The sequence below is a fragment of the Lonchura striata genome, chromosome 3, assembly GCF_046129695.1.
Source record: "Lonchura striata isolate bLonStr1 chromosome 3, bLonStr1.mat, whole genome shotgun sequence".
In the NCBI taxonomy this organism is placed as follows: Eukaryota; Metazoa; Chordata; class Aves; order Passeriformes; family Estrildidae; genus Lonchura; species Lonchura striata.
In genome coordinates, this window is record NC_134605.1 from 108,065,561 (window position 1) to 108,091,171 (window position 25,611).

General features: G+C 45.5%; 3 protein-coding genes across 8 annotated transcripts; 1 reads left to right on the forward strand and 2 right to left on the reverse strand.

Moving 5' to 3' along the window:
* Window positions 1–551: 551 nt before the first annotated feature.
* ANKRD66 (ankyrin repeat domain 66) lies at window positions 552–14,705 on the reverse strand. Of its 3 annotated transcripts, XM_077782459.1 has the most exons (6): window positions 14,601–14,705; window positions 7,573–7,654; window positions 7,369–7,471; window positions 6,895–7,137; window positions 5,337–5,565; window positions 552–973 (listed from the first exon to the last, which is right to left on the reverse strand). In XM_077782459.1, the coding sequence occupies exons 4-6, from the start codon at window positions 7,031–7,033 to the stop codon at window positions 793–795; spliced, it is 549 nt and encodes a 182-aa protein (XP_077638585.1). In that variant the 5' UTR covers window positions 7,034–7,137; window positions 7,369–7,471; window positions 7,573–7,654; window positions 14,601–14,705; the 3' UTR covers window positions 552–792. The 3 variants fall into 3 exon arrangements, with proteins under 3 accessions (XP_077638585.1, XP_021385429.2, XP_021385428.2); XM_021529754.3 differs by lacking the exons at window positions 7,573–7,654; window positions 14,601–14,705 and adding an exon at window positions 9,069–9,180; XM_021529753.2 differs by lacking the exons at window positions 7,369–7,471; window positions 7,573–7,654; window positions 14,601–14,705 and adding an exon at window positions 7,236–7,296.
* On the forward strand, window positions 8,707–25,155 carry PLA2G7 (phospholipase A2 group VII). 4 transcript variants are annotated; one of them, XM_077782458.1, is made up of 12 exons: window positions 14,822–14,987; window positions 15,136–15,247; window positions 15,494–15,612; window positions 17,682–17,832; window positions 18,395–18,488; window positions 19,111–19,179; window positions 19,630–19,777; window positions 21,171–21,284; window positions 21,560–21,651; window positions 22,069–22,242; window positions 23,277–23,425; window positions 23,763–25,155. In XM_077782458.1, the coding sequence occupies exons 3-12, from the start codon at window positions 15,505–15,507 to the stop codon at window positions 23,864–23,866; spliced, it is 1,203 nt and encodes a 400-aa protein (XP_077638584.1). In that variant the 5' UTR covers window positions 14,822–14,987; window positions 15,136–15,247; window positions 15,494–15,504; the 3' UTR covers window positions 23,867–25,155. The 4 variants fall into 4 exon arrangements, with proteins under 4 accessions (XP_021385424.2, XP_021385423.1, XP_021385425.1 ...); XM_021529749.3 differs by lacking the exons at window positions 14,822–14,987; window positions 15,136–15,247 and adding an exon at window positions 8,707–8,962; XM_021529748.3 differs by having other exon boundaries at window positions 14,787–15,314.
* On the reverse strand, window positions 12,479–14,690 carry IMP3 (IMP U3 small nucleolar ribonucleoprotein 3). The gene has a single exon (XM_031504485.2). It carries the CDS (start codon window positions 14,688–14,690, stop codon window positions 14,133–14,135), a length of 558 nt encoding a protein of 185 aa, XP_031360345.1. The 3' UTR covers window positions 12,479–14,132.
* Window positions 25,156–25,611: the final 456 nt, after the last annotated feature.

Below are 25,611 nucleotides of genomic sequence, written 5' to 3' on the forward strand. Positions count from 1 at the left end.
TGCTCTGGGTCACATTCCAAATTTTATGACTGAGAAGTGAAAATGTTAAAAATGCTTTCACCATAGAAAAGCATTGATGAGCAGAAGCAGAGCTCAGCACCAGTTGCACACTATTCCTACTTGCAGAAACATAAAAATGCCTGGGGGCAATGCTCAAAAAAGGCAGCGCTCCAATACCCTTGGCAGTCACAGCTGTCTGAAAGCAGCAAGGAAGAAGCATATTTTCCCTTTTGCTGGGCCAGGAATGGAAGATTCAGGCTGTTGGATCCATGTGTCCAGTGAAAGCTCAACATTAATATCTCAGCTTCATCCAGAAGAAGCAACTACATTCCACTTCCAAAAAAAGAGACAGGAATCACCAGAGGCTGCAAGTCCATCTGGAGTCTCCTGGTTGACTCAGTGACAGAAGCAAAGAAGCAAAGGCCACACAGACATCAGCAGAGCAAGCAGAACTACAGTCCAAGATGCTTTTGTGAATCAGGTAGCATCAAGACTAATTCTTCCCTGATAATATGGGTAACTGCTGCCATTGCAGTGATTTAGAGTATTGGTATGTTTAAACATATTCTTCAGTTGTTTTTATTTTTGAGATCAGATACATAGAAATACACAGAGAGGCTGAAGCACTTTTAGCTCTTAAGGAGATTGTTTACAGTTTATCTCTAAGGATGCACTCTTGTAGCCTTCTTCTTCTTCCATTCACCCAAATATCACACTGCAGATCCACCTGAAGTTTGCCAGTGCCTTTGTTCTGCATTACAAGCACTAGAGGCATCAAACAGGCAGGGCACACTACTGCTTCCCCTTTTTTTTCACATTTTTCTTTAGAATAGAGGCTGTACACTTCTCCCAAAAACATGGTGGATTTTTCTTAAGCTCTTCTTTCTTGAGTTCCCAGTCTTCATCTCTCTGGTCTAAGGGGATTTTTCTCAGTTCAGCTTTCCTGCGGTAGTTCCTGCACTCCACCTCTGCTCTGGGAGAGAAACCAAGAGTGAGCACAGCACACAGACATCTCTGTTCACAGGGGCCCATCCACAGGGTCAGGGCTGGTCAAAACCCTGATGCCACCAACACTTGAGAAACACCACAGTGTGCCCAGCATGGTGCAGCCCCAGCCTCCCCTCTCAGGGACCCCCCTGAGCCCCAGCACTGCCTGGATCCAGACATGGACATTCCATGTGTAAATCTTGCCCAGAAGACAACGTCTTTCTTCCTCCTGCTGGGCTCTGATTTTGTAGGCACTCAGGACTCAGCAATCTCTGTCAGAAACACTATCCAATATCAGGAAAAATCCTTTTTTTCTATAATAGAGTATTTCTGTCATATGAGTGCAATCCTGACAGCACAGAGCAAAGCCAGCAGCTCCATATTGATGGATCTCATCACATGGGCCATGGGCTTTATATGTCATAGAATCACAGAATGCTCTGGGTTGGAAGGGATCTTAGACATTATCTCATTCCATACCTTCTGCCATGGACAGGAACATCTTCCTCTACACCTGGTTTCTCCAAGCCCTGTCCAGCTTGGCCTTGAACACTTCCAGGGATGGGGCAGCCACAGCTCCTCTGGACAACCTGTGCCAGGGCCTCACCACCCTCACAGTCAAGAATTTATTCCTAATATATCTAATCCTACCTACCCAGGCCATTCCCTTTTGTCCATGCCCTTGTCCAAAGTCCCTCTCCAGCTGTTTTGTAGGCTCTCTTCAGGTACTGAAAGGGGCTGTAAGGTCTCCACAAAGCCTATGTTTGAGAGTGGTGGTTGATGCCCCATGGCTGCTGGTGCTTAAGAGACATTTGGAAAGTGCCCTTCATAAGATGCTCTAAATCCTGGTCAGTCCTGAAGTGGTCAGGCTATAGGACTAGCAGTAGGTCCCTTCTAACTGAATTACCCTATTGTCTTCTATTAAGTGTCTGCTCCCAAGGGCAAGAAACCTTTTTCTATAAACTTTTAAATATAAACATTTATTTATTTATTTATTTATTTATTTACACATGAATATATATATGCCCTTGTCTTAGACAGCAGGACCCTTTGGTACAGTTTCAACAGCTGGCACTTTGCAGAGAGGTTGGCAGCAGACACAGGCTGAGGGTCTCTGTGCCATTCTTGGCAGGTCTCATAGCATCAAGAGTAAAGCCCTTCTCATGCAGGCCAAATCTAATGCAAAATATGCATTTGCTATTCAGAAGCAGCTGTTTTGAAAGCAGCTGTTTCCTAACTTTTGCATGTCCATGCAAACCTCAGTGAGTGGTACTGATACTCAGCAGCGGAATATTCCTAATATTTGCATGTTAATAATATTTCCATGTTGATACATATAATATTTCCACGTGGCTGCAGTCTTCAGCACAATTCAGTGGTCCATCCCATGCAGCTGGCAACACCTGGGGACCAACAAACCACATGCAAGGGTCATGTGGTGCTAGAGGGGGCTGAATTTGGATTCAGGAAGCATTTGAATGCCCATATGCCTGTGTAGATATGCACACTAGCCCTGAAATTGGTGCAGACCCTCAGATGGTTTTAAAAATTGCCTCTTCTCTCTTTTTGCATGGCAGGCAAATATCCAAAACTGACAGGGATGGTGTGTAACAAAATGTTCCTCATATTTATATCCCACACACACCGCTGAGTAGAAGGCAGAGCTGCTCTGTGCTGAGCAGCATTTTGTGCAAGCACAGTCTTAATTCTCTGTCTGCAGCATACACAGTATTGCCTTGTACCTTTGGGCACTGCCTGACCCTGGACATCACCTCTGGGACCTTCTGCACATCTAAAGGAGCAGACAGTAATTGAAATTATACTACAAGTGACAACTGTTCTTCCTAGTTTACTCCAAGTGTGCTGATTTGAGGCCAGTGTATGAGGGTGAAAGCATCCACTGTGGTCATAACTTATAGTGGCTGGTTTTAAAAAGTATTCCTGTGACTCAGTGATAAACTCTTGGCTGCTTACAGGCTGGGTTATGACCATGAGGTAATTGTACAGGCTTTGTGCATGTTATAAAATGTTCTACACTGGACATTTGAAGCATCTTCCTAGCCATTAGATCTCCCAGCCATGCTGAGCCATGCTGTGGAGTGAGTCAAGCCAGCATGTGGTTCTGAAAGACAAGTTTTCCACCTTAAATCAGTCATTCACCTCAGAAAGCCCTTCATCAGCTGACCTGAGTCACCACAGGCTGTTGCTAAGGTACATCAGACCAGGATGTCAATCATTCTGTCAGTCAACCTGTCAATCATTCTCCCAGGCACCTCTGCCTGCCACAGGCATTGCCCTTTGGCATCATCAAGGCAATTTCCCTACCCCTGCTGTCAGCTTGCTCCCATGGCTCTGGAGCACATCCAGGGCACAGCAAATGTTACAGACCTGGCAGGAATTACTGGTGAGATTAGTACAAAAATACAGCATAGACTAGGCAAGTAATTGCTACAAATTATTCATCCAGGGGCAGAAGTCTGCAGACTTTCACCCTGTAGGTTAGATAATATTTACTTGTTCTGATATAGAAATTAAATATGCTAAGAGCTGAGAAGAGTATAAAGAGAATCTACTGGAAGACAATGCCCCATTCTCAAAGATCTGGCAGACCTGAGCTTTGCTACCTAGACACTAGCTAGGTAGTAAGGAAATCTAATTTGCAAAGCTTCATTATCAGCTGCTGATTGCCTAAATGCCTTTAAACTGAAGGTCTGAGAGTAAGAAGAGCTGATACATCTGTGTGGAAGAAAAGTGACAAACAGTGGGAGATTACAGCATGTCAGTTCCAAAACCAAAGAGACTTTTAGCTCCAAGATGGTCTGGATGCCCCATTCTGGCAGTGTTCAGTTCCATCACATTGGAAAGGGCTTTGAGCAATCTGGTCTAGTGGAAGGTGTCCCTGTCCATGGTAAGGGGTTAGAAGAAGATGAGCTTAAGGTCCCTTCCAACCATTCTATGATCCTGTGTTGGGTGGGCAGGTAAAATGCAAAACTATCAGGAGCTTCCAACAGCCAGAGCTTGGAAACCAGAGCTTGTGCCTCTCCCACAAAGTTTTCTGGGCTCTGTACAGGGGATTTTTGCACAGTTTGGCTGTCTTTTCCTATTGAAGGACTCAGATGTGTCAAGATAAAAGGTGGACATGGGACATTTCAGCAGGAACCAAGCTGAAGAAGTACACCAGAAGGACAGCAGTACCTATAGAAAAGTTTATATGGATTAATGAAAAGTGGCATTTGTAAGGCACTGGCCTCCTCAGATATTTGCCTGTCACCATGCCTGATTTCAAACTTTGTAGTTTATGTGCTGCACTGGCAAACTAAAGACTTTGAATTGGTTAAATGCCTATAAAAAAATATGGGATACACATGGTACCAAAGCAGTCTTGAGAATGTGGAAGTGGTAAAAGAGATGCCAGTGAAGGATGATGATGGGACTGTAAAGTCACAGAAAAACCCAGGGAGAAAACACTTTTGGGAGCTCTCAGCACTCCAGGGTCTGGCATATAATATCTTTCATGGGCAGTATTTAAGTAAAGCTGTGTTAGGACTGTGGTTTTCACTGAAGAAGCTGGTTGGCCTCTAGTGATCTGTCCCACTCCTTTAGAGAGATCCAGGATGGGACACAGCTCAATAAAGCATCACAGCTCTGCAATAAAGCATCCTGATCCATGGAAACACCTTTGTAAGGATGAAAATACCCATGAGCTGAGTCAACAGCTGAAAAACAGGAATGGTAATTGGGAACCATTAAAAAGCATATTTCTTATGGCATGTGCTGCCACAGTGCTAACGGTAAGCAATTAAAACAACACAGGTTTTCCCAAAATTTGGAAGTATTATGTGACCATCCTATTAAGTGGTCTAATTTACAGTGATTAGGTAAAAAATAGTGTGGCTATTTTTTTTTACTATAAGAAAAGCCAAATGATATACATATAAATATATATACATACAAACCTACAAAACTGCTGAGGGCTTTTCCTGAACATCTCAACCCGTGTATTTGCTATTCACCACTGTAAGGGGTTAACACTTCTCAGTTGTTGCTTTAATTTCTGTTGCTTAATAACGGCTCTGCAACATCCTTACAAAAACAATGATGTCATGAAGTAGTAACGATTTTGAAAACATACCAAGGGAAACCGCAGGAGGCAGAGGAATAAAAGAATGTCTTCTCACGGCTTCCCCGTGACAGTCCCGTGTTTGCTCATCCACTACAGCTTGTGTGTCAGGGCTTTAGCAGGTTTTGGGTGGGAAGATAAGTAACACACTGAGTGTGTTCTGGTCCTCTGTGGAGCAGTAAGGTTAATATTCACAGCAGCTGCAGCGGGCCCTGCCACCACTACTCACTTTTCCAGGAATTTGGAGCACTCCCGGTGTCCGTAGATCTCCGCGAACCGCCGGGGAGTGTCTCCGAAGAGGTCGGCGGCATCCATAGCAGCGTGCAGGGAGTGGAGGGCGCGGAGCACCCGCAGCTTCCCCGCCTCGGCAGCGAAGTGAGCCGCGGTCCAGCCCACATCGCTCCGCAGGCAGTGCCGGGCACCGTGATCCACCAGGAGCCTGACCAGGTCCGACCGTCCTGGCAACGCGCAGCAAAACCAGGAGAGAAGATACTTTAGAATTTATACCTTCAGGATGCAGAAGACAGTCACACACAGCTGGTCATAATTCCCTCAGACACGGATTTCACCCACCTATCTGGTTTATCATATCTATGATGCTGAATAGAAAATGCTGGTTATTTTCTCCCAAACTAAACTGTTTCCAGAAGAAATTTACAACAAAAACAACAGCCATATCAAAAAGCTTTCTAATTTCTGAACAGCAAATCTCAATTAGTCATTGACCAATTGGCTATTGCACTGCTTCATTTTTGTTTTTAGTTCAATTGCAAAATAAAATTTACATATTAAGAATGGGAAAACCTGTGAACAGCTTTACTAAAGCAAAGAGGTTTTTGGATAGCAGGTAGAGAAACTAGCTTTTTCATTCACCATCACATTTTTCTAGCCAGTGGAATTGCTTAAAGAAGCAAAAAAAAAAAAAAAAAAAAAAAGGTATTTTTACACCACTTCATACTGCCTTGACTGAGCTAGACTATTCCAAATCACATCTAGGCTTCTCATCAGCTTCTCGCCATCCTTTTTGTTAAGTAGCTCAGTCCCTTTTGCTGATGTTTAAATGCCTAATAATCCATTAGGACAAAAGAAAAACATGGTCTTAAGTGTAAAACAGGAAATCACACACTTGATTTCTGAGCAGAGACATGTCATGAGATCCCATCAAGTACTGTAGCACAGCGAAGTAGAGGTCCAGTTTCCCATTTTATACAGTGTACAATTATACATTATTTATTGTTGCATTATCTCTTTTTTGGGCTACAAAGGGATATCTGAGTTTACCAGACACTTCTGAAGGTGAAGGACCAAATGGGAGCTGCAAACTGCTCTGGATCTGCATTGTTCATTCAAGCAGGTGGGATTAAAGAGCAATGTAAAAACACAGTTATTATTTTGTTCTATTAGGTTTGATAAATACCTGGTGTAAATACAGTGGGTTTGACTTCCTGCTCTTTCCCACAGGTGTACATGAGAAATAAACTCATGGAGTCATCTCTTAGAAAAGTAAAGGGGGAAAAGCAGTCATTCCCTATGTGCACATCATGTAAATTGCAAATTGTTGTGCGATGGAAAAAAAAAAAGCTAAAAATCACTTCAACAGCAGTCCCATAAACTACTTTGTAGGCAAAGTTCCCATTTAAATGGATATTTAACCTTTTTTTGCTCATTAGGGACAATATTACTAAATACAAGCTGAGATTTTGCCAGCCTAGATACAATCACAGGTGATCAGCATCACCCTTTATGATGTCCATTCACAGAGGTAGCAGAGCTGGGGGTGCCCTCACCTTTGGCAGCAGCCCAGTGCAGGGGCGTCCTGTCATGCCAGTCAACATCCTTCTGGTTTGGGTCACAGCGCCCTGCCTCCAAAATCTCTTTCACCCAGTCATAGTCGCCCACAGCCACAGCTTCGTGGAGCTCTGTCATGCTGCACTCTTCAGGAAGGCACCTGGTAACAGAGGGATGGTCGTTCTGTGGGTGTTCACTGATGTATCAGCTCCTCTCAGCAGCTTTAATAGGTCAAGCAGCGCCTGGATTAAAAATGAGACAGGCACAGTGAGAAACCAAGATTCGTCCAAAAATAAGGAAAAAGGAATGTCGGGGTGGGGGGAAAAATTTATCTTCAAACCAGTGATCACAGAGTGATGGTGAGTTTTGGTCTGTAGACACAGAAATCTGCAGCAAACTGCAGTCCTTTATATAAAGGACTTGTAGCTAAAGCCACATTGAACATTTGCCATGGGTTTGTTGTGCTCACTAACCATGGGAACTGGCTCCTCCCTTGCCAGTGCTGCAGGTCTCTTACTGGTGGCATTCTATTGCAATGACAGAAACATCTATGCAAGCATCCTCTGATGTTCTTTGCTGAAAATTATAAAAAGGGATAATAATAATTAAGCTTATAAAAAGAGACGATAGGGCAAGGACGAATAGTCTTAAACTAAGAATCATAGCCTGTTTCACACCTGGGTGGTTGGATTGTAAGATCCAAAAGAAAGACTCATATTTGTCTTCTACTGAGTTTGACTCCTGCACGTCTGGGAAAATCTGAATATATTAAAAAGAAAATTAAATTTTGGAGTCCCTAGTCAGCCAACTGAGTATCATGGGATCTCTGTTACTCTAGACACCTGTGTACTGCTTCCTTCTCCTCATTGTCTCTCACTAACCTTAAAGAATCTGTTCCTTTAGATTAAAAAGAGATCTTCTGACTTGTTCTCCAACACATTTCAACAGCATCAAATCTATCCTGAAAATGCCAAACTTTCATGCATACAGCCCATCACTGAAATGAGGGCTGGACAAAAGTACAGGAGAAAAAAAAACATCTTGGACCTTTTCATACAACTTTCTTATACTTTTCCTCATGAGCTTCAGCTCATACCCACACCCAAAGGGAAGAGAAGCTGCTGATCCCGAGGCAGGAGCTCAGCAGCTCTCCAAGGGGACAGTCCAAGCAATTTAAACCAAGCCAAATTCTACCTCCCCTCCTCCCCTGCTGCCTCCCTTTGCTGGCCTTGAAGCTCATATGGGCACTTCACAGCTGTTAATCTCTCACAAAATTAATCTTTTATTACTGGTGCTAAATTAATCTTTTGTTATTGTTTTTCAGGTGAATTCCCTGAATTCAGCATTACTGAGGGGGCAAATGCCAGGACTATGCAAAGCGGGGTGAGCACAGATCTGCCCCGCAAGTAGGGACCTGTGCTAAATCCCCCTTCAGCCACCCCAAAAGGGGGAATTGCCTCCCTAGACTGTGGTTATCCCCTTCTCATCAGGACAGGGGAAAAGATACGTATTTTTACAGCACAACCTTGAGCCAAAGCGCCATCCCCCGCTGCTCGCCCGGCCACGGGCATTGCAGCTCCTCCACGGGGTGTTGCAATCATCCGGGGGAATTTTCTCATGGGGTTCCTGTGCCTGACCCAGCCCCAGCCGGGAGGCGCCGAACTCACAGAGGAGCCCCCACACGTCCCTGTCCCTGTCCCTGTCCCTGTCCCTGTCCCTGTCCCTGTCCCTGTCCCTGTCCCTGTCCCTGCCCCTGTCCCTCCGCACCGGGCACGGCCCAGCGCCGGCGGCCGCGGCTCCGCGGGGAGGCGCAGGCTGCGTTGGGCATGTTTTCCAGGCCCAGGGGAGGATTTCTCCCAACAAGATTGTCTCCGGTGGAAACTAAGGCAAAGTTTGGTCCCTCCCCCTCGGGGAGAGCCCGGCAGTCGCGGTGCCTGCGGCAGAGGCGGCCCCCGCAGGAGCCGGCGCTGCTGGCCCGGCCGCGGAGGGCCGCGGGCGGCCGGCGGGGACAGCCCGCTCCTCTGGACAGCGGGACGGCAGCGGGGGCGGCCGGGACACCGCCAACAGGTACGCCAGGGCCTGCGAAGAGAAAAAAAGCAGCTGGGGGGAGCACGGGAGGAGCAATGGCGACGTGAGGGGAATTTTAAGGAGTTGAGTAATTTCTGCGCAGCACCTCACGCAGCTTCACTGCTCCCACTCGCTGTCCCCAGCCCTCGAGGGATCGCGCTCCTCGGCTTCCTTCGTTCCTTCGTTCCTTCGTTCCTTCCTTCCTTCCTTCCTTCCTTCCTTCCAGCCCCTTATCCGCCCCCAAATCCCTGCGGAAGGGTGGGATTCACTCCGGGTAACCCACCTCCCGACACGGCTGTGTCCAGAGTGGGGAAACTCCCACTGGATGAAAAAGGGAAATATAACTCACAGCGGGTGATTAAACTGTGCTTCAAGTGTCCAGCACTGCGACATGCAGAGCTGAGGCATCCCCATGTGTGCCCTGCTTTGAGCACGGGTTCGGATCGGTGACTTCCAGCGTTCCTTCCCCACCTGTAGTCTTCTGGGAAGCTGAGAGGGACAAGGTGTAGGAGGTTTGAGCGCTCTTCCAGCATGGCATTCACTTTCTCCAAACCCAGCATCCCCCATATGTGCACAGGACCCTGCGCCCCAGCTGCTCTTGGTGATGGTGTGGAGAGAGGGTGGTTTTAGGATGTGGCTCCCCTGGTGTGTTTCAAGCCCAAGCTATGGTACAAGGGACAAGTTGAGGACAGCCAGGTCAGCCACACGGACCCACCAGGACAGCCTGCCTGTACTTTACCCTGTGACACAGCCATCCCAGCCTCTCCAGGAGCTACAGCGTGGCTCCTCTGGGTAGGGATCAGGGGTGGTGGTGCTGCCTGGGCTTGCACTCACCAACCCCACTGACGTGTTCACAGCAGCCCAGAAACTGTGGTGATTTACTGCTGGGGACATGTGGGATCAAACTGTGGTGACACCCTGCTGGGGACATATGGGATCCCCTAACAGCAGCTCCAGGAGGAATGGGACATGCTCAGATCTCCGTCTCTCATTAATGGGTGGCCTCCCCTTTCTCTGCCTGCTGGGAGTGAAATACTTTCTCTCTTAAAAATCAGCTGATACAAGGGAGGAAGAGACTTACGCTTGCAGAGAAGTGAGAGGGGCTGGTTCCCAGCAGGCAGGTTTCCCACTACAAAGTCCTGCTGCAGGCCCAAAGCAGCAAGCAGTGGGTCAGAAAATATGCTTCCCTGCCTAAAATGGTGTATTTAAAAGCAGGGACAAGAGCTGGGGCTCTCACATAAATGTTGACATAACTCTCAAGATAATAATCCCCCAGACCCAGTGGATATTGAAATGTTTTGGCTTCTGGGATGAGGACTATGGTGATCCCATTCCCTGGTGATGAGAAATGGCTCTTCGGTTCAATCTCCAGGGTCAGATCTGTCAGGGGATATATATAAAAAATTATTCAGAGATCAAAAAGGGGACAGTGACACTTCCATCTGCTATGGAATTTCTTACTAGGGAGTGCTGCAGGGATGAGCATGAGGAAGTGCCCTTTAGCAAGGCTAGGAGGCCCTGGCCTAGCCCAGGATATAGGACCATCACCCAAAAACTTGGAAATTGCCCAGTTCCACCTTTGTCTCTTTCAGTCTCCATTCCATTTCCCATCTTGAGAGGGGATGTACCATCCTTCCTCAGCCCCAAGGCTCATGGTGATGTGCTGTCAGTGACTGACTGAGGTCAGCACTAAGCCACAGCAAAATGTCGGATGGAATGGAAGCAGCCTTTAAAACACTTGCTTGTTTACTGGAAAAAAAAAAATGGAGCTTAAATCAGTGAAAAGCCACACATTTGCATTTCAGTGACAGCCTCAGCCTTTTACACACTGCAGCACAAAAGGCGTCAGTGTGAAGGACTCCTTCCGTCAGCTCCCCCACATTCCTCAGCCTCAGCTTCCCTGCTTTGGCAGCCTTCAAATAAAGGGAAAGCCAAGGTTAGGAGAAAAAATAAAAAACAGAGAAAAAAATAACCCCCTCAAACATAAAACCAAAGACCCTAGTAAAACCTCCTTTCTTGCTGCCCACTATCCAAGTGACAGCTCCTGCCTGGAAACTGCTCGCTCTTTGCCAGTGGCTTTTGCAGCCCCGTTCTCCCCTTCTGGAGAAGCAGGTACCTCCCAGCTCCTGGGACAGGCACATATGGAGGTGGCAGTGGCCAAGTGTTGTCAGGCATGGAGTGACTCTGCCCCATCACCAGCACCACCATCCTCTGTCCTGCAACACCAACTTCCACATGGAGATGTTGGGGCACCTGAGGAACATCAAGCCCACTTCAGAAGGTACAGGGAAGAAGCACAGTGATACCCAGGACCCCATCCTGTTACTCTCACATGCCTAAGTTCTCCTGCTGCAAGTCCCCAGAGCACTGGAGTGAAGAGTTTGAAGGACCTGGCCCAAAAATGGGCAATGTTGGATCGTATCCTCGTGCAAGTTCACACAGGCCCACAGAAGCTGTGCCAATTTATACTGACATTGGATCAGCCTTGGAATTTAACAAAAGCCTCCATGTTTATCCAAATGTTGGGAAAGGCTGCCGGAGCTACTTCCTGTGCCTCTTCAATCCCCAGAACTGCTGCAGGAAGCACCCCGCAGCAGCCACAGCACGTCAGCTCTGGAAAACAAACCCAAACCCAGGAACTAAAGGCAAAAGCACCATGGAACACAAGGAGGCCATCATTTCATCATTTGGTTGTAATCACCAGCAGGAATGTGGCTGTGCTGCTGGAACTTCCATTTTATCTGTTTATTGTACTTGAAACTAACGCAGCTCTGGTCAGGGACGTGTGAGTACGCCAGCTGCTAAAAATCGAGGAGCGGGACACTCATTTCAGGTCTCAGCTACTGCACAACCAGCACAGTTAAGAAGTTCCAGACTTAAAACACACAGACATACAAACACACAGCCTGATTCTTCAGAGAACATAAGGATTGATTTCCAGCACCACAGAAGGAGAGCAGGGGTGATGGATGCTGTTAACCCACTTATTTCTAGGGAAATCAATTCCCACTGCTTAACAGTCTACAGGGTTATTTCTCTTCTGCTACAGATGCTGAAGGTGTGGCAGCACACTGAAGGTGCACAGATGAATGATAAAAAGTTGTTTCATACAAAAGGAATGGGCTGATGATGTAAACTGCAGAGGCTGACAGGCTGGAGGTTTATTTCCTTTTCTGCACTTCCTCCAAGGGTTGGACACACTGGGTAGAGTGGGAGTTTAGCATCTCAGTAGTAAAATGCCCTGCACAGTCACTGTGCTGTTAATTAAATTCCCCCAAAAGAGTAAAGCACAGCAGAAGCACTATTTTAACCTGCACCTGAATAAAGCACCTTCTAATTTTCCCAAGAAATAATGGCATTGATCTAGAGGAAAGGGAAGCTGGGAAGGTGTTTAAAAGGTGTGAAACTTTTTTTCAATTTGCATTTCTTACCATAAGCAAGATGCACACTCTAAGAAAAAGGTTAAGATGTTGTTGAGGTATGATTACTGAAATAAACTGAAGCATAAACAGCAGCAGTAGGCAAACAGTTTATCCACCTGTTAAGTGTCCTTTTCTTAATATCTATTATTGCTTTAGTAATTGTTCTGCTTAATACAGCTGGCTTATGAGATTGGGAAGAAATGTAAATATTCTGTTTGCCCTATAAAAACATGACATAATATTTGGTGACAGATTGTGGGCATGCAATACTTCCAAAATAAATCTCACCGGAACTTTTTTTGTTCAAAAAAGCCACAAAGGCATCCACATCCAGAGCTTTGACAGTAGCTGCACTCCGGCTCTTTGGATTTGGGATGGACAGTCACAGCTCTGCTCCTAAACCTACTGCCAAATCCTTTCATAGCCCCAGGTAAGGAAAAGAGAGCATTCCTAGGATAAACATGTTACAACTCAGTAATAGCCTTCTAGCTAATAAAATAAAACAAAACCAGACTTAAGTAAGTTACATAAAAACTTTTAAAAAGTTCAGAAAGGTGGCAAACAGGGCTTAAAAATCAGAATAAACTCAGATAAGTTATATCATAAAGCAGTCCACACATTTCTTCACAAACTAAACAATCCAAGAGTTTTATTTTCTTCTGCTTTTTTTATCAAAAGGGAACAAATTTCCAATGGCCCCTGGCTAATATGCTAAATGCAAAAGTTCCCCCAAATCTGCAGTTATGGTTAGATCAGCTTCTGCTCCAACAGCTCCCCAGTTAGATCCTGGTCCATAAATTATGTCTAGTACTCATCTGGAACCCCACACAAGAAAGACACAACTCAAAGCATCAAACTTCCCTTTACAACTTCACATGACAATAAAGTTTTTTGTTTTGTTTTTAATTCCGTTTTTTGGCTAAAACTTTCAACAGTTTCAGAAACCGGGTATTTGGCCTTCTTGTTTACTGCTGACCCCCAGAAATCCCCACATTCCCTCCTTATTCCTTGATATAAAGAGATAACCCTTCCAGAAGTAACTGATTTCTGTGCATTCAACAGCTGAAGGAGAAACCAGGACAACCTCTTGGAAAAAGAGCAGCGAAGCAGCTAAATTCAGTCTTAAAACAGACACTTGGCTTGGGTTAAAACCCCTTCCAGCAGCTGCTATTAAGCTGCCAAGCACGTAAGCCTGACCTAAATCCTCTCCTGCAACTGGGCAGCAACTTTTCCAAGCACATTCCAAAGGATGATGGAGATGCACTTTTAAGGATGAGGGAGCTGGGCTGGGGATGATGATGGAGCTGAGCATGTGTCCTGAGGTGACTTTATCATGCTGGTACCCCCATCTGTCTCTTTAGCCCAGAAATAAGTTCTGCACCTTTAAAACTAGATCTGAGAGTGAAGCAAGAGAGAAGGAAAATTTTCCCTAAACAAGGACAGCATGCCAGGAACGATGATGGAGCTGGGCACGTTGAGGATGATGATGGAGCTGAGCTGCTGGGCTGACAGTGAAACTAGGAATGCCAGGGACGATGATGGAGCTGGGCCACTGGATGCATTCTCAAAGCAGTGGATGTGTAAAGGTAGTTCCTAATGCATGGATGAATGGAACCATTAGCTGCAAAAGGGAACCAGCAGCAGGTCAATACGACCCTGGAAACACAGTTTCCTTTTGTGTGCATATCCCGTGGTGGCACCGCCGTGATCTTATGGGTGTGCGTGTCCCGTGAGGCAGGGCAGCAGCCCTAGGCGGCCAGGTCGAAGTCGTCGCGCTCCTGGTTGTAGTCGAGCACCTTCTGCCGCAGGCGCGACGCGTCCACCCAGGTGATGAAGTCCTCGACAGCGCGGGGCACGAGGAGCGCGGGGTCCGTCACCACCTCGGGCCCCACGCGGACGTGCCCCTGCTCCACGAAGGTGACGGCGTGGCGCAGGTTCTGCGCCATGCGCAGCTTCACCAGCAGGCAGGGCAGGCGCCGGCGGCAGAAGGCGGCGGCCGAGAGGCTCTCGCAGACGGCCAGCGACTGCCGGCTGTTCACCAGCCCCAGCCCGTGCAGCTTCTCCAGCAGCGCGGCGGCGCAGCGGGCGCGGAAGGCGGCGCTGGCCGGGCCCAGGTCGCGGAGCCGCCGGGCCAGGGCGCGCACGGCGCGGGCCAGCGCCTTGTACTGCACGTAGTCCTCCCGCCGGCCCACCCGGTACCGCCGCAGCGCCCGCACCTCCGCCAAGTTCCCGCCCGACGCCTCCCAGTTCACCAGGTCCAGCCGCCGCAGCAGCTTCTGCTCGTGGTACTTCAGTTTCCGCACCATCTTGGCGGGACCGGGATCCGCCGCGCCGCTGCCGGAGAGGGACCTTTCCGGGGCGGGGCGGCCGCCGGTCCCGCGGCTTTTCCGGGGAGGAGCAGCCGAGCCCCGCCCCGGGGGTGCTTCCTCGGCAGGCCCGCCCCGGGGGAGCCCGGCCGGGCAGCGGGGCGCCGGGAGCAGGATGGCTCCGTGTCTCCTTCCCCAAGGAGAAGGCGGCAAATAGAGCCCAGCTTGGGATGCGGCTGCTTCCCCCCGCGCGCTGCGCATCGCCGGGGCCAGCCCGGCGCGGAGGGGTCAACCCAGGTACGGCCACATCGTCCCGACACCCGCTCCGGCACGGGCAGCCTGACCTTGTCTCGCCAGGGGCCGAGCCTGGCATTCGTCATTCCTGCTGGAAAAATGGCAGCGGCGTTGTGTTTCTCCGTGACATCCCACTCCCCCTGATGCACAGGCCGGTTTTCCTTGAGGAGCAGCAGAATCCTCTCTCTGTGCGGTTCGTAGCGCCGCAGATCTCCCGAGTGCCGCCGCGGCCTCACCAGGCAAAGGTTTCATCCCACTTTTCTGTAAGTGCACGGTGTTGTCTGCTCCTTGGGATTCAGGATACAACAAGGAAAATCCCCAGTAGAACAGGTCAGATTGACAATTCGGGATTTTTTTGTTTCTCAAAAGCAGACTTTGGTATTGGCTCTATCTTGACTTTCCTAATTCTAGATTTTCAGCGTGCTGGATTTGTTTCAGTGTGGGTGGTCTGGTCACAGAGGCCATGGTGGTCTCTTGATTTGCTTTGTGTTTTTCCCCGTGTTTGGCAGTGAAGGCACCAATGGAAATGTCGAGCACCAGCAGCACTGAGAAGTTTTACAGGATCCCTGAAGGAAAGGGACCACATTCGGTTGGATGTACAGACCTGATGACAGAAAATGCAGTTGAGGTAAAGCTTTCTACTCTTTCTCCTTTGGATTTAAGCCACAATATTAGTGAAACAACTGGCTGCAGTTTTAAAGCAGAAGGTCTTGCTTGTGTACTCCATGCTGACACTTACAGCTGAGCTTTTGATCCTCTCTGTCCTGGTGTAGGATGTAAACTGGGTGTTTACCATATGGATGTAACCTGCAAGCCTTTCCCATGGCCAATTCCTCCCTCTTCTAATGTCCTTGCCTTTCTGACTCTCCTACACAAGATGCTGCAGAGAAACTGTGTTCTCCTGGGACCCAAGGGGTTCTTCCCACCCACCCCACTGCTCTCTCCTGTGCCGGGCTCCTGCGGAGACTCCACACACAGTCTCTGTTTCTGTGGCTGTTCTCATCAGAAAGATCCCAACTGAATTTGGCAGGGTTGGGAGATTAGCCTATGCAGTATTTCAGCTGCAGAGTAAAAGATGAGATGTCTTCTTGAGATTTTATCTCACTGAAGATGAACAGGATGTCAGTTTGGCAAGAAGTTAGCACAGTAAGAAGCCACAATAGTTACTGTTAGGGACAGTAACCAGACAAGTAATGAGCTTCCTTGTGAACTTCCATTTCAAATCCTCTTGCCCTTGAGGGAATACACCTGTATTTATACCGTGGTTTTACTCTGCAGAGTAGCCTGATGTAGTGGAACTTGTGATCAGTTTGTAATGGTTCACATGTTTTCCTTTACTGAGCTTACTCTACATCAGCACAGATAAGTGATGAGTTTCTTTTTGCAGTCAGTTTTGCATGTGGGTTTTTTTTACATAAGCATTATGAACAATTGTAGTTCTCTCAGGCATAAGTAATGAACCTCTTCCTCCTTCTAGTAATCATGTAGCCATTGGGAAGGTTCACAGGGACTGTTCTGAGATCAAGGTAATACCGCTACCAGTGTGGAGGAAAGTTTTTCCATAATGGTCTCTGTGTCAAAGGTTGATTTAAGTTTGATAAGTAAATAGAAGCAAGCTTCCTTAAACAAACTTTTGGTAAACTGATAAATTAGTGTTCAAGAAATCAGGCTTTATTTCAAAGCTCATGTTTATTTTGGCCCTGATTGTAAGTTGCTAAACCAAAAGTACGGCTGAAGCAAGACAGTGATTTTGAGTGGGGTTTTGCAAATTCCCTTGCAAACCAGGAAATAAAAATGCAAATTGCACACAGTTCATCTGCTGGGAAGTCTGTTTGTGGTGTACATTGGTATACTGCTGCTGTCTGTGAAGGAAAAGACTGACAAGGCGGAATGGAAGGTCCCTCTGAGTGTGGAAAGCTTGGGTACTTTCCTGGGATACCTGGAATGCAGACAGTAGGAGATTTGAACTGGTGGTAAGAAACAGAGTCAGATGAAACATAGGCTAACAAAGTTGTGTTTAGAAAGATGTACCACAAGAGACTTGTGAACATCTTGATGAGGAGGAAGAGCAATCAATGTATAGTTCTCCCTTGCTGTGCAGCTGCCCAAGAGCTTTGCTGACAACCTCTGCTCAGTTTAGGCAGGATCACTACAGCCACGTTAGAGACCTTTATTTTCTCCAGGCTGAAAAGCTCCAGCTCTCTCAGCCTGTCATGCTCGGAGAGGTGCTCCAGCTCTGAGGTCATCTTCAGTCACTCCTTTAATAGTCAGCCCTATAAAACTTAACAAAACACGTCATCAAACCATTCCCAGTGAAGAAGACGGGAGAAAAGATCCAGCAAGATGCTGGATCAGGCATATAGGTAGTGAGTGTTTGTAATAATTTAATTAAATGAAGCATTTCTAATAAGCCCTAAGCTAACCTAGGGAAGGTGATGTGTATCTCCACCTGTGATGATGTATATGTCATGTTACTGTAAATTCATTGTAGGCTCAGAAGATTGTGATACAGGATTGGCATCAAATTCTGTATATGATAATAATTTTCTCATGGCATTCTCATAATTCTCTTGAACTGCATTCTTGCAACCAAAATCTTTTCTGTAAATGTTTTAATCTTCCGTTTTCTCTGCCATATATGAATAAATACCAATATTCCTTTTTTTTTTTTTTTTTTTTAATTTTTCCTAATCCCAGGGAAGCTTTTTGCGCCTGTATTATCCAGCATATGATGCCACAGATATCGAAGAGGCACGATGGATTCCAGACAAAGAATACTATCAGGGACTCTCTGACTTCCTTAATATGTACCGAGTTGTAGGAGAAAGGCTTTTCCATTATTATGTTGGTAAGACTTATTCTGTTTTTATTCCTTGCCTGTTGCTACCTCCATGCTCCATGAGCAGGGTGCTACTGCTGCAGGGCTGAAGAAGAGTTTTTAGTAAAGAAGTGTGTTTTTGTGGGATGGGTTTGTGTAGTGAGGCTGCTGAATGTGACCCCAGTTCTCAGGCAGTCTCTGCTTGCTTTGGATAGGAGTGTCTGGGCAGTTTGCTCTAGGTCAGCTGTACCTGTGTGTTGTGATTTAAATCTCACAAGGAAATGTGCAAAGATATAAAAGAGAGATCCTAGGGTCTGAATATCAGCAAGATCTGAATGCCTGACTATGAAGATTTAACAAATATGTAGACCTTGTGCCAGGCTGTGGATGGGAGGAGGAGAAGTATCTTCTGCCAAGTAGAAATTATTTTCAGAATCAGATCCATATTTATCTTCTGTTTTAAAGATGAGTCTTGGAACCTTATCTTTAGGTGATTGCTCTGATACCAGTGGTCAGCCGTAGATCTCTCCCACAGGAACAAATGCTTTCTCTCATTCCAGTAATAATGATGTACACTTCCATTTTTATTTAGGTTCAGTGACCTGTCCTGCAAAGTCAAATGCTGCTTTTAAGCCAGGAGAAAAATACCCACTTCTTGTTTTTTCCCATGGACTTGGAGCTTTTCGGTAATTTTGCAGTTTATTGACAAACTGTTTTTGTTGTCTATGGAGACAGCATCTCCAAGGGTGGTTCTGAACAGATTTTCAGTAGGGGGGTGAGATCCTTGTGGAGCTGAAAGATTTGCTTCCATGTGTCATTATGCTCCCACTGAAACAACAGCAGGGTTGGTGTATGGTTGGTCACAGAATAATAGAACAGCCTGCATTGGAAGGGTCCTTTAAAGATAATCTCTGCTGTGGGCAGGGATGCCTTCCCCTAGACCAGGTTGCTCAGAACTCCATTTGTGTTTTCCCTCTGTATGATGGAGGTGAAGATATTTACCAGCCCATGAGGAGGTTGTGAAGATCAGCTGGTTGATTTTTGGACAGCTCTTTGAAGATGCAAAGTGCTGTGTGTGCTACTTATTAAAAATCAGTGGCATTTTCCTTTCTGAACAGACAGTAAAAGAGTACCAAGGTTTTGTGAACAGGCTTTGGTGCCTGGCATATGAAATCTTACTCTGCTGGGTAGCAAATTCAAAGAGAATAAATACTGAGTGGAGACTAGTGCATACCTAGTGTGGTCAGCATTTAAAGAGCAAAGGAATTGAAAGACTGACTTCTCACCAGAGTGTGGTTTTTATTGCAGGACAATCTATTCTGCTATTTGCATAGAGATGGCTTCTCAGGGCTTTATAGTGGCTGCTGTGGAACACAGGTGAGTGTGCTGCACATTTTGGAGTTCTTTCACATGTTGAACAGAGTGTTATTTATTCTAAAGAAGAACTTCTGGATTTTTTAAAAAAGAAAAACTAACATCTCTTTTACAGCCCTGCCCACACTGCCCATAGCTCAACACTCCTCCAAAGGGATTTTTGTTTAGATAAGCCCCAGAATGAAAAGTCTTGGGGTAGATATCATTTGTCATTCTTCAGATATGCTATTTGTCTCACTGTTAGAATATAAAGTAGGTGAAGAATATAGAGGAGATGGGAGTTTTGGTGGGATCATTGCATTCTTTAGAAAGTCTGTGTACACTGGGTTGCAATTGCAGCAGCACTGGTTGATAGCTGATCTCTTCAGATGAGTGAAATCTAAAACTTTTCCTGACTTCATCTCAAACCAAATGGAATGCACACCCAGAAATAACCTCCTCTTGGTATTACAGAGATGAATCTGCTTCAGCCACATATTATTGTAAAAGAAGGTCTGTTTCTGAGTCACAGGAAGAGTCTATGCCTAACATGGAGAAGGAGTGGATCTACTACAGGAAACTGAAAACTGGAGAGGAGGAGCGCTGCTTGCGCCATAAGCAGGTGCCTGGGCTGGCTCTGTGCTCTGGGAAGTGTGGCTGGAGTGCTGTCTTTAGGGCTAGCAGAGTCTCCCTTTGGCCAGGGGAGCAGATAAAAATGGATCGAGTCCTGTGCCCCTGAATGTGGAACAGCCAACAACAGCTTTCTTCAGAGCATAAACTGCTCCCTCAACAAAGCTTTTTCTTGACGTTGCACTCTTGAGCTGAGTCATTTGTCTTCTGGTTCCACTCAACTTTCTGTTTCTTCTCTGTCTCTTACACTTTTACTGCCCAGCCCAGCCTAAAAGTGACACAGAGTTGAGCTCAAGTGTTTGTGTGGCCTTAGGCTTGCATGAGCTTTCATTTACTGTTCCATGGAATGATGAATCATGGCTGCTCTGAGTGGGATGTTTGCTTTATAGTCCTTACCACACCTGAAGGTGTTTTTTAGCAATGTAAACAGTGCAGACTTCCAATTTATTATAAGCAGTATCCAAGTTGGATGTAATGTGGCCATACTGACAAGCTCTTCCAAGCATACACTTGACCTTAAAAATATGGGAGTGGTTTTTCGAGCTAATGAAAGCTCAGCTAGGGAGGTGCTTTCTTTATCTCCCTGGGCCATACAGACACTAGTACAAGAGTCATTTCCTGGATGAGTACAATGTCTTACCCCTGAGTGTCAGTGTGTAATGTCTGAGCTTGGAAATAACCTTCAGAGGCCATTGTCTGCAAATTTCCCAAGTAGAGAAGGCAGGAGATTGGGATTTATTTGAAATCCAGTGATGCACAGACATCTTGTTGGCTGCCTACACACTGTGGTTCCCAAGATCGCTACTATTCCTTGGTTCTTCTTGAAGCTTTCTTTTACTGACATACCAGTTAAAAACTGTTCTTATGGAACAATGAAAACCATTTTTTGCAGCAGCTTCACTACAGTTTTCAAGGATGAGTATATATAAAAAATGGGATGGACTTCACTTTTTCTAGGTTTGTTTTATCCAGTGTAGAGACAGTTTCAAGGCTATTGTGTGACGGGGCAAGTGATAGAATGACATTTGCTCATCCAGGTGAGCCCGAGAAGCATCAGTGAGTCAGCCTTCCTTGGAGTTTTGCAACTTAAGCCTTTGCACATCCCACCAACCCCTTTTCTTAAGGAGTGACAGCATGAAGGAGTTGAAGGTCTTTGGTGCATGTTACAGGGATAAATGCCTCTGTGTGCAGAGGTCCTACACAAGAGCTTCAGCTCTCTACATGACCAGAAACCAATCTTGTTGTTCATCAGATGGCTTCATTCTGCAGTTCAGAATAGTGGGGGAAAGCTATGAGAGTAAGTCTTGTGTCCAAGGAGCTGTCAAGCCTGGCAGTTGTCTGATGATTCCTTCCACTGCTCTGCCCCAACCTCTCTTTCTCCCCAGGTGCAGCAAAGAGCACAGGAGTGTATCAAAGCTCTCAATCTCATTCTTAAAATCAATTCAGGAGAGGAAGTAACGAATGTACTACATTCAGACTTTGACTGGAACAGCCTAAAGGTGAGTGCAATGTGCCACCTGGCATTTTGGTAAACACCTAATAATGCTTCTGATTTTCCCCTTCCATTTCTAAACTGGTTCATGTAAAGTATTCTGAAGATCACTGTGTAGATCTGTGAAAATATTCTCAGGTCATCCAAAGCTGGATAGAAAATAACAGCTGAAATGCTGCTCTTCCTACTTCAGTAGGATCTAATGCCTAAAAAAAATTATTCCCTTTGAAAAAGTAAGTTTTGGAAAGAAAGTCTCTTACAGCACCTGGATTTTTTTGACAGGATTCTGTTGATACTAGCAGAATAGCTGTGATGGGACACTCTTTTGGTGGTGCTACAGTTATTGAAAGTCTCAGCAAAGAAATAAGATTTAGGTAAGTATGCAAAACAAGGCCAGAGACATTTGGCACTTGAGAGGTCTGGAGCAGGGCACTTTACTTAGGATCCCCCAGCTGCTAATTGGCTCCTGAAGAAGAGTGTTGGCATGCCTTGCTTTCTCCAGCCATACTTTTTCCAAGTGTGGGGATGTGGTGGAACATAACAGCTGCATCTTATTATATCATGATACTGTGGGACTCTGCAGTCCAGCTGCACCTGGCAGTGGAGACCAACATACGGACTAATGGACTAATTTTCTTCCCCCAGAGTAGAGATAGTTATGAAACAAAATGATTCATTTACCTGTTCAGTATCAGAGAGACACTCTCTTTCCTATGTCTCTTGCAACTCAAAGCATACCCATAACTTCCAAGCTTTCTGCTTCTGTGCCAATATCCAGATGTTTTTGGCAGGTGTGGCATTGCCCTCGATGTATGGATGCTTCCTGTAGGTGATGACATTTACCAAAACAGCGTTCAGCAACCGCTGCTTTTTATCAACTCTGAAAAGTTCCAGTGGGCTGAGAACATCTTAAAGATTAGGAAGCTCATCTCCAATGACACAAACAAGAAAATGATCACTATCAAGTAAGTGCTCAGGAGCCATCATTTCCACCCATGGTTGAAGCTCTTGTTGGAGCTGTGCAGTTACAGGTAACTGCAGACAGATAGACAGACAGTCCCTAGAGCACAAGTCTGAGGAGCTGGGAATGTTTACCTGGAGAAAAGGAGGCTCAAGGGGACCTCCTCACTCTACAAATCCTTGACAAAAGGGTGGAACCAGGTTGGGGGGAGGTCAGGCTCTTCTCCCAGGGAACAAGAAGAAATGTCCTCAAGTCATACGAGGGCCAGTTCAAATTGGATATTAGGAAATATTTCTTCATTTTTAAATTGTTGTTAGGCATTGGGCCAGGCTGTTTAGGGAAGCTGGGGAGTCATCAGGCCTGAAGGTGTTTAAAAGAAATGTAGATGTGGGATATGGTTTAAAAGACATGTAGATATGGGATATGGCTCTAAACCATATCCCACTGAGGGATACAGTTTAGAGTTGGAATGGCAGTGCTGGGTTAATGGTTGGATTAAATAATCAAGGTATTTTCCAGCCTAAATGGTACTATGACTGTCTGTCCTCATGGCCCAGGTTTTTACTGTGTTTAAATTACCCATACATCCCCTAGAGCAGCAACAGAGACCTCTCAAAGCAGCCAGGAACCCCAAGCTTAAGACACCCCAAGGCATTCCTGCCCTAGGGCACAAGCTTTGTGCTAAGCCTTGTGCACCACCTGCATTTAACACTTGAAACAACCTTCTAGGGGCAGTTCTGCAGCCAGGGGAGGGACAGCTCTATCCTGCACCACTGAGCAAGGAGACAGCTTGATTTTGATGCTTTGCCAAGCCAACTCTTTATTGCTGTTGTAGTTACAGTGACTTACAGCGAGAATGTACAAACCTTCCTCCATTCTGTGGTTAGGGCAGAATTTCCTGCTGATCTTGCTTGTGAGATTAACCTGTTTTATCTTCTCTTAAAGATGGCACAAGACATCTGACTGAAGTCTGTGCATCATTTAATCAGGCATTTTAATGTAGTCTTACAAGCCTGATAATAATTTTTCTCTTTGGAGGGGGTCAGTACATCAGAGCTTTCCTGATTTCACCTTTGTGAGCGGAGGAATCATTGCAAGATTTTTCAAATTAAAAGGAGAAATAGATCCAAATGAAGCTATTGATATCAGCAATCATGCTTCATTAGCTTTCCTACAGAAACATCTGAGTAAGTATGTGTTTACAGCAAAGTATGATGTTGACTAATATTTTATTCCTGTGAAGCTTTTTTATATAACCATTCAGTTTAAAACAAGATCAAAATAAGTGTGTCAGTGGAAAAAATAAGTCAGACTTCTTCTAGAGGTTTTTCTGTTACTTCTGTAAACTAAGAGGAAAATCACTGACATTTTGTTCTGGTACAGAAAATTTGGAGTATAATTTTTCCTCCTGAAGACATTTTTCCTTCTCTATTTTGCTTAATTCATTTCATTATTCAGTGTAGTTTTACAAAAAGCTGGTTACTTAACTCATGGCCACTTGGTTTTCTTTCCCCCATCCTATAGGTCTTAAGAAGGATTTTGATCAGTGGGATTCTCTTGTGGATGGCATAGGAGCCAATGTTATTCCTGGAACCAATATTGACACATCTCCAGCTGAACCTGAGTAAGGAATACAAAGTAGTACTGAAAATGCCATGGACATCAGGACACTAATACTAGTCAGACATGTTGTGGGATTAAACACTTACAAAGCTTTTGGAGTGTGGAACAAAAAAAAAAAAAAAAAAAGGCATTAAGTTACATAATCATAAAAACAGAGGTTTCTGTTCAAATGAGTTAGTGGGGTGCTGTGAAATACTGCAATAGGGTAACTTCTGCTTTGTAAGCAGCTTGGGGGAAATCACATGGTAATAATTTAAATGCTCTTTCTGGTTTTGACTGGAGTTAAGTTTGCAGGAAGACAGATTGAGCTCCAAGGAATTCAGCTACAGGTTCCTTTACCAAGCTTTATGTCAGTTTGCATCCAGCAAGCCTTTACTGCAGCGTAGGGGAAAAGAAACAAAGCAAAAAAAAAAAAAAAACCCAAACCACCACTTTTCCGTTTAGTTTCTAAGTATTTCAGCTGTGCTCTGACAACAGTTGGGAGTTAAAGATGCCTGTGGAGAGTAGTCTTCAAAACTGTATCTTATTAAAATAAGTCACAGTAAAAGCTACAGGAAAGAGTTCAGCTGACAGCAGATAAAGTCCAGACACAGGACTCCTCACAGAAGCTTAATCCACTTAAATGTAAGAGGTGTTCAGTGCCATATGTAGAGGATGATATTTATACTTCAGAAGCTTTTCAATGGGCCACTCTTAGTAGTAACTCTAATTGCCCTTGGGCAAAGCTCCAGCAGCTCCTCCCTTGTCTGTTTCCACTGTCACACAGTCAGACTGCAGGGGAAATACAGATGTGGCACCTCTACAACTCCCTTTACATCGTCCTTGTCAGCACTGCTTCAGCTCCGAGTTCTCTCCAGGTAGTAAACACTCCCCAGACACTCTGCTTTGTCCAGGTACTGCCAGTCATCTCTAGGTGACTCAGTTGGCTCCCACTGACAGATACAGACAGCAGTGGTTGTACCTGGACAAAGAACATCAGCAGCCACCTGGGTGGCATTCTTTAAGGCTCTCCTTTTTGGAGTAGAACTGCCTGAAGCTGCCCCATGGAAAGGTGTCTTCTAAATTCAGTTAATTTCAAAATCAGGTTACAAACAAAGCCACTGAAGCAAGCAAATTAAGAAATTAACAGTGTAATTAAGTATTTTACATAATCTATGATCTTAAAATGAGATTGCAGTAACACCTAAGACCTGTCTTTCAGAATTTAATTAAATTCTCCCCAGCCTAGTGCCATGTATTGTCTGTATTAAGCAAATAAATGTGCTTGTCTTACTGAGTCAGCACTAACACTTGAGATCTACTGTGAGGTTCACTATCAGCCAGCTTGGGTTCCTAAGTCCTTGTTTCAGCATGAAAAATCCACAGCTTCTGAAGAGGAAGGAGCAGCTGTGCTATACAAGAGCATGGAACACCACTGTAAAAGACCTTTTCAACACCTGAGAATGAGAGTAAAAGGTGAGATCTTAAAACAGCTGCAGGTCCTTAAAACAGCTTAGCATTTTGCACACATGTGGCAGCAAAACCATTCCATTGGGTCTTCTTCGTATTTGTAGGAAAAGCTTCATCTCTCATTAGTGCAACTGCAGCAAGTTCAATTAATTAAGTGCAATTAAGGTTTCAAAACGTTCACAATAGCTCACAGTGCTCTAGAGAGCTGGTTAGGATCAAAACACAACCAGTGACTGCAGAACAGCCCTCACACAGCATTTGGGCTTCTGCACAGGAACAGACACAAGTCATTAAAACACAA